Below are 8731 nucleotides of genomic sequence, written 5' to 3'. Positions count from 1 at the left end.
AGGTTAGAAAGCCTACATCAAGGTCGGCTCGATGATGCACAACTCGCTCTTGCTGAAGCGATTTACTTTTTTGGGAGTGCTATGATGATGGTGGACAGTGAGCATTGGAAGAGAGCATGGAAGAAAATTGGTGAGTTTGGACCAAGGTTTTCACCGCCTACGTACCATGCTATGTGAAATGATCTATTAGAGAAATGTTATGCGCAAGTAAAAGAACGTGTACAAAGAATAAAACTTAACAATATAGAGCTTTCTCGATGTAGTATAGTAAGTGATGATGGTCCAATGTACAAAGAAACCATTAATTAATATAATGGTTATTTCACCTAGAGGTGAGACTTTCATCCGTGCCGTGGATTCTACTGGTTCAATCAAAACTGGGGCTTACATTGCTCAAGTCATTGGCTCTATGATAGAGGAAGTGGGTGCCAAAAATGTAGTCCAAATCGTCATGGACAACGCAAAGAATGCATCCAAAATCCTAAAGCGGCACTATCCACATGTTTTTTCGGTAGGTTGTAATACTCATAGTTTGAATCTTGTATTAAAAGATTGCTATAAAAGTGATGATACCAAATGGTTTGCCTCAATTGTCGACATTGCTCGCCAGCTTGTGAGATTCATGCTCAAGAGACAGAGAGTGTTAGATATTTTTCAACTTCACATGTCAGTTATGTTAAAGCTTCTAGCGGAGACTAGGTTTTGCACTCACTTTTACACTTTTGAGTCTCTTCTTCGAAATAAAGATGCAGTTTGCGAAACATTTACATGCATGACATTTCATGACTGGGAGAGCACTCAACCTGAAAAAGTGAAAGAGAAAATCAAAGTCTTGAAGGTAGCGCTTACGAGAAGAAGTTGGTGGAACAGTGTGATGGATGCATACCATGTAATGATGCCTATTATGTATGCCGTACGAAGTCTTGATGGATGTATACCATGTAATGATGCCTATTATGTATGCCGTACGAAGTCTTGATCAAAGAGCGCCTAATCTCGGGAAAGCATGGATGCAATGGTGGACTGTCCAGCGGAGTTTGGAGTGTCCTGAGAAATTAGAGCATTCAGTGGTGGAAAAGCAATGGCGTGTACCATTCTCCAGTAGACAAAGAAAAGTCCTATTGAAGTACTTCCATGCTAGATGGATTGGAGCGCATTCACCACTACACAGTGCTGCTTACATGCTAGATCCTGAATACTGGAATATGGATTTGATGTCCAACGTTGAGGTGGTTCAAGATTTTTATAAAGTGGTAACACTTTTTATAATAATGTTGATGATCGTGTAAAGTGCATAAAGGAGATGACCTCATTTCGATTGAAAGAGGGTTTATTTTCCAACTTCCTTGTTCAACAAATGGCTAAAGAGCAGCCTGCATGGAAGTGGTGGATGATGAATGGTGGTGAGCACTATGCTTTATTGCGCAACCTTGCGACGATGAAGGTTCTGAGTCAGTGCTCTTCAAACTCAGGCTCAGAAAGAAACTGGAGCATGTACAAATATATTCACAGTACTATTCGCAATCGACTTCTTGCAGATCGAGCAGATAAACTTGTTTACATGTATTGCAATAAAAAGATCTTGCGAGACATTGAAAGCAAAGAGTATGAAGAAGATATGCCGAGATGGATGTACGAAACATTGACTTAGATGAGCTTAATTTAGCAGACGAGAGGGTAAATGGTGAAAGAATTTTGGAGCAAAATACTGACATAGAGGAAGAAGCCATTTCATTAATTTCTTAAAAAATACTTGTACAAATGATTGTATTTGGAGAAATTATCAATACAAAAGTAGGATCTATGTCTTTCTTAGCTTTCATCTTGAAATAAATTGTGAATTGCCCTAGGAGTTGCATCTAAAGGTCCTGGTGGTTTATATTCGCTAGCCATGCCAAACACTATATAAATACCTTGATTTATTGGGACACTGCACAATGCACATGTGGAAGTACTTTGCATATGCCTCACTAAACATATTAAGTGGTAGTAGTGTCCACAAGGTAATATATACTGGCCGCTCCACCCATCGAATACTTTGTAACATACAGGACATTGGGGGTGGAGGAACTAGTAGCCTCAGCAGAAACTCCCACAAGATCAGGATGTATCAAAAAATGAGAGATGTGGTTCCCTTGGTGCACAGGAGCTATACGTGAAGAGATGGTCTATACATCTTGGCTGATCTTTGTGAGCTGCTCTTGAATCCCTCTATTGGCTGGGGGAGGAGTTGATGCTTGAGATAATCGTACAGCTTCTTTCTCCTTCTCTGCTAGCTGTGCCCCTAAGCTTTCTTTGACCTTGTTTAACTCCAATCCAATGCCCTCCACGATGAGAGCAAGTTCCTCCCTTGTGAATGTCACTGTCTCTTCATATATGTCATGGGTGTTGATAGTGGCCTCTCTGGAGGGAAGTCCACTGGAGTTTCTAGGATAAATTGTGTATATAGTATCTTAGCAAAATAGAGTGGAGCATCGGCGTTATGGAGAGAACGACCATACACCTCCAAGAAAATGCGCTCGGCATTAATTTTGATATCATTATGAGTGCAACACGAAACCTTCCATCTTCCCTTCTTAATCTCGCCATCTGGACATGGCCATATTTCCTTGATCATCTCTGTGGTTACGCATTTATTTGTCTTTCCATTGGGCATAAGTAGGATTTGTCCATTTCGACAACCTGCATGCTGTTCTCGTAGCTTCGCGGGCTGTCAATCCATGTGCAAGGGCCTTCATTCGCTCATATGCCTTCTTGGCTAACTCTTGATGCTCGTTTGCTTGTGCTTCTGCCATATCTACATGAACGTAAATGACTTTAGGATTTTAATGAACTAGATCTACATGAACGTAAATGACTTTAGGATTTTAATGAACTATAAAGATCAACATAAGATAAATTGACCATTACCCTCTAAAACTTAAAGTTTAACACCACGAGATGAGATATGAATTGCAAAGACTCAATGAGAAAATATTTCAAACAGTGCGCACATATCAAATTTTGAAGAGAGACAAACTCTTTGTAGTGCTTTCCGCAAAAAGTTATGTGCTCTCACAAAAATGATATACCTCTAATTGTATACTCTTTTACTATGCCAAAAACACCAAAGCCTATTATTCACCCTTCAAGTAGAGCCTCGTGCGGGATGCCAATGAGGTGTGTGCACATAGAATTATAGATTGTGCGATTAATGGCACCTGTCCCACTCGCATCTGGCTGGTTGGATGTTGCAACGACATCTTGGGCAATGCGCACTCTTTTGGGGAGTGACTCTGCATCCAGCGCCTTCATGCGCTTGCTCTTGGCTCTTTGCTCGCTCCATACAGCGTCCCATAACTGTAGACGATGCATATTAGCTTCAGGCGGGACAGCATCTCTAAGATCATTGCATGCTACACGCATGCTCCCCAAAATAGTTCGTGTTATATGTTGATGGTTGAAGTCTGTTATCTTTTGTCTATCAAGCAACTCAGCGTTGCCTCCACTTCGAAGTCAACACTGTGCATTTTCCCATATCTGCTCTAATAGATCTCGCATGAGTATCTCAGACTCATTGATCTTTTTGACGCTGTCTTCTGAACATTGTGATACTGTGATGACTGCTTCAATGCTCGTAGAACGATTTTACGCTCTTCAAGGGAAAGCATGGTGGTCGTCTTCGCAAATCTAGCAAAAATATCACTAAACACAACAAAAACGGAATATTAAACAACATTACTAAAATCAACATCAAGCAATACATCATCAAACGTGAGAGAACAGCAACAACAAGTGTATCATTACTTATCAATGATCAAACAAAAACGGAATATCAAATAATATTACTAAAATCAACATCATCCAATACATTATCAAATGTGAGACAACCGCAACCATCTAAAGCTAGCAAAAGCCCAAGACTCAACACCGAGCTCCACATCTTCCCCCATGACAAAATATTCCTCGAATCATGCTAAAATCCAATGAGGTAGAGATTCCCAAGAGGTCGCATGCCATGCTTGGCATTTGATAATCCAAAATTTTACCTCGAAGTCACGTAAGCTCTATCATGCTTCACTTCTTTCCGCTGCCATCACCATGCTTCAAGTAAACAAGCCAAGTAGCCACCTTCTTTTTAAAAAGAGATTCAAGCAATGCTTGGATCCCTTCGGCCATGTCCGATAAACCATCCATCACTCGCAGTTGACCAACATACATGCCACATTAGGTGTCCCAAAATTCTTCCATTCCCATGGTCAACCCAACCTCATTCATACCCACCTTAACGACCATCCTCACTACACATCATTCTCTATCTGAAACCATGTGTAAGAGTCAAAGAATGCATACAAATAGGGAAAGAAAGCATACAAATAAGGGTCAAAGAAAGCTGTTTGTTAGAGTTTTCACCAGAAGGAGCTTCTACACGAGCCCACACTACACATCAACACTGAATTCTCTATCTCAAACCATGTGTAAGAGTCGAAGAAAGCATGCAAATAAGAGTCGAAGAAAGCATACAAATAAAGGTCAAAGAAAGCAGTTTGTTAGAGTTTTCACTAGAAGGAGCTTCTACACGGGCCCACCTTTTAACCAATGCCCATGGACGACACTTGCAATATACACAGGGGCTCTATATCTAGTAGACACATCAATATGCATATATATCTCAAGCACCTACATTAAGCCTCATCATCAAGACGGCCATCCCGGTACGTTTATGGATTGGGAGGGATCATGGCAAGCACAAGCATGGCTCATGATACAACCCATCGCTTGGACCTTCCTCTAATCTTTCATGGCCTCTTCTTTGGCCCTATCATCCATTGATACACATTGCCTCTAACGCCAAATCCCTCTAGCCACAGAGACCGTCTAGCTCCATTACTGACATGGATAAAGGTAATTGGTACGCATCAACAATCTAATGATTTTTTACTCTCCAAGAAAAGCGACATCAAGAAATTGTCGAAAAAAACAACAGAGCCGAAAGCAATTGAGTTGGAGAAATCTTCAAGTTAGAGGAGTACACAGTCATGGGTACATCTCACAGTTGAACAGATAAAAAAGATGGGCGCATCTCACTGACAGTTAAGTACACAAATGGACACATCGCACAGCACACACAAACACATGCAACCACAACTAAACTTATCGACGCCAACTCTTTGGGTACACTCTGGATAAGAGGACCATAGTAGAAGCAAGCCTAGTCCATGGTATGACCCATCGCCTCGAGAACTCTCAACTTGCAGGTATCTCCATATAGCTTGAATGTATGCAACCTCTGCTTTGACTCCAATTTAACACTAACAAAATCTCACCCTAGCCAACATTTTCACCCATGCAGAAGCCCAATCTCTACACATTGTATTATGAGCTCATGACATAATATCACGTCACGTCAAGAAGACCTGAACAACCATCTACTCATTGAAATCATTCGATTGTGGTCCTGACGTTCATTCCACTAATCACGAGGTGTGGACCACTTCTACCAACTACCTTTGATCCCAACTAACAATTTCCACACAGCAAAAGGAGGCAGCACATGAAGTTCTACATCGCATTAACCTTACATGCCACCTCGACAAGCTCCCTACTACCATCAAAGCTACCCAATGCTTCTCACCACTATACCCTAGTTTCAGTTGCAGATCGGTCCCAAAGCATATCACCTAACCTCGCATGCCAACTTCATGGTGTATTGTGGACCATCCACGCCTTTTCACCTCAACAGCAACTTCACTACCAACTTGGGTGACACAAGGAGGCTCGAGAGTGCGTTAATCATTCCATAGGTTAACATGGTTTCACCCACCTGGCCTATTATAATAAAAGATGTTTTGCCATCTTACCCACTAGAATGATTATTTGTATTTTTATAAAACGACGTTGGAACCAATATAAATTGGCCATACTTTGTGCTTGATGTCAAATAGAGGAAGTCTAAGAACTTCGTGTGCATTTTTTACAATAAACAATACATAATCATTCCCTTGTACTAGTTTCTTTCTTTTTCCTCCTCTTGCTTTCTTAAATGGAATCTTATATGTTTGACGGATACTTGCTAGATAAGATTGGTTGTAGGTCATCTTCTTGCATTAGTGTTCCCCTGATCTCTCACCTTCTGTGATAGAGAACCATTGCAAAGAACACTCTCTTTTTGCCTCCACCTAGGGATAGAGAGCTCTCCCTTCACCCCATTGGCAAAGGAGCATTAGCTTCTCCTTCATCTCCCATCTTTGTGATAGAGAACCACTACAAAGGACTCTCTTTTTACCGCATAGAGCGCTCTCTCTTCACCCCATTGACAAAGGAGCATTTCGGTGTGACAACAGAGTGATGGTGTGACAAACAAGCTAACATACCCATATTTGTAGCTCTAAGTCAAGACCCATCGACATAGAATTTTGTCACAAGGCTAAGGTAAGCTCTTAACTTGAACAAGGGTGTGCAAGATTACTGACTGCCAGTCTATTCTAACCTTATGTGAAGTTGGTTACATGAGCCAAACACAACTAATGCTCTTGTGACTATGAATACATTGTGTTACTCCAAGCAAGACATTCATACAAAATCCTTTAAAGAATGACGACTTTATAATTTATCATTTGTGTTTTGTAGTAAATGCTCTATCCACAATATTCTTCCATTGTCAAGCGTTTGTGGCAAATGAAATGATCAATGTAAGCGTTTTTAATCCTGCTATTTTCACAGAATGTTAATTGATTTCTTTGTCCTGCTATTTTGAGAGAGCTATTTTGATCTCTTAGAGAGTGACCATATACGATATATAGTTATGGACAAGTGTCCACCCTGACACGTGCAACAAGCAAGCTTCAAGCTCGAGTTCTCACACCCTACAGTAGCCAGACGCCTTCATGGATTCTATTTGCGTGTGGCAAATTTAAAAAAATGCCCAGGGACACACAGACCTTGGGTATATTGAAAGATAATACCTTTAGACAGCAAAAAGGTATTCTAGTTGAAGAGGGACCTTAAACAAATAGTGCATCCACACTAAGGTGCATATGAGTGTGCACACGAGAGCTGACAATGACTGTGATATCCCTCATACAAGCATATATACAATTGACAAACTATTCTGGCCTAGCTGTTCCTCCTTTCCATTCATCAACCCTAATGACTGCAGTGAACCCCACGCCACCACACAAGGCAACCATAGTCCTGTTAGTGCAAAATACACACACATACTATTCAGAATCTGATCCTGTTACAATTACTGGCCTCTTGGAAACATGTACCATGCCATCTCATCCCTGGTCACAGCAATGCCATGAGAGACACCCTCTCAGATCAAAGCACCTGCAGGAGGAAAAAAAAAAAGGGGGGGAAATGTTAAGTGAAATACAAATTCTCCAACCTAAGCTTGATATGCAGAACACCCCCCCCCCCCCCCCCCCCCCCAAAAAAAGCACCATTAAAACATGCCCAATTTCTATACCACAGACGAAAGTGTTGAATCTCCAAAACAAAATACTCATTATTAACTTCCTTGCATACCTTCATGCATGGCAGTAAGTGCTTTTAGGGGCTTTGTTTTTGGCAAACAAATGCCACCAAACAAGAGCCATGGTGCCAAGAAGCAATATACATTTTCCAAAGCTGTCACTAACTTCAGGTTGGGAACACTGAGTTAAAAAGCAGAGGACACAACCTGATTTCTAACATGACATCATGCACCATCTAAGCGCATCAAAAATGAAAAAATAGCTTACAAGCAAAACTCTTCCATGTGTGCTTGCTGAATGTGTCCAACAGTAAAGAATGTTGCTGCCAAAATTTGTAAATATTAACCAGGAACAGGAAGCTGTGTCCTGTGCAACAAGATAATTACACAGGGGCTCCTTTGTGTTTGTTTACATGTGCAGTCAGCAAGCCATGAAGTTTGCCAGGACCACAAGCCTGTATCCTTCATACAGGGCAGTAATTGAGGCATTAGTTGGCTACTACCAATCCTCAAGCCACAATGGTGTGTTTAGATCTTCCAAGCTTGTTACACCAGATTCTGAATGGTGTTGAGATTCCTCTGCATGTTGCGACTCCAAGGCCAGCTCTAAGCGAGACAGAATCTCGTTAGGTACACTTATTTGGCATTCTAGCATGTCATCCCAATCCAGTCCAGCAAACCAAGGGTGCTGCTTGATTGAAGCTGCTCCTCTTTCATCTGATCCCAGTCTTTCTCTCTCTTCAACAACTAGAAGCTGGTACAAAGATCCAACATACATTTGCATAAGACTGGCAAAACCTTACAAGACTCGTGAAACAAAACACCATGCAGTTTATGAACATTCTTTTACCTTGTTGAGAAGGTTGCTCACTTCAGGACTCAAACCATTTGGGATCACCAACTGCCCTCCAGCAACTTTAGCAAAAATATCTAGTTCACTATCTCGCCAAGAACCAAAAGGCAGATCGTTTTGCAGCATGAAGTAGATGAGAACCCCCACCGCCCACCTGCAGAAAACAGCCCTTCATTTGTTTTACTATTTCAAGTTTTTAAGTAAACTTTTTTTAGCAGAAGGCACTAAAGAGATCAGGCTTGATGCAGTTTGTTAATGCTTTTTCCAAAGCTCCAAGGAGAAAGAAATAATGATACCAACAGTAAAGCCTCAAAGTAAACAACCAAGCTATGTGTGGATGACGCAGATCAAGTAATTTTATTACTCGTGTAGTGCCCACGGACCAGATAGGCGGGCATCTGAGCTGCCCCACAAGTGGACGA

At 41.3% G+C, this 8731-nt stretch overlaps 1 protein-coding gene across 1 annotated transcript in view; it reads right to left on the bottom strand.

Annotated features, from left to right (window-relative positions):
- Nucleotides 1–7464: 7464 nt before the first annotated feature.
- The window catches only part of LOC147640754 (protein phosphatase 2C and cyclic nucleotide-binding/kinase domain-containing protein), a 51388-nt gene continuing 50121 nt past the window's right edge, over nt 7465–8731 (bottom strand). The window contains exons 14-15 of the mRNA XM_086814770.1: nt 8307–8463; nt 7465–8210 (exon numbers count right to left, since the gene is read on the bottom strand). Of these exons, the coding sequence (XP_086670896.1) occupies nt 7956–8210; nt 8307–8463 (412 nt within the window). The 3' untranslated portion in view covers nt 7465–7955. The remainder of the gene's footprint in view (nt 8211–8306; nt 8464–8731) is intronic.

The sequence above is a fragment of the Cibotium barometz genome, chromosome 2, assembly GCF_041138505.1.
Source record: "Cibotium barometz isolate CiBa-2024 chromosome 2, ASM4113850v1, whole genome shotgun sequence".
Lineage (NCBI taxonomy): Eukaryota > Viridiplantae > Streptophyta > Polypodiopsida > Cyatheales > Cibotiaceae > Cibotium > Cibotium barometz.
Note: the sequence above shows the minus strand (reverse complement) of the source record. Positions and strands in the feature narration are given on the sequence as shown.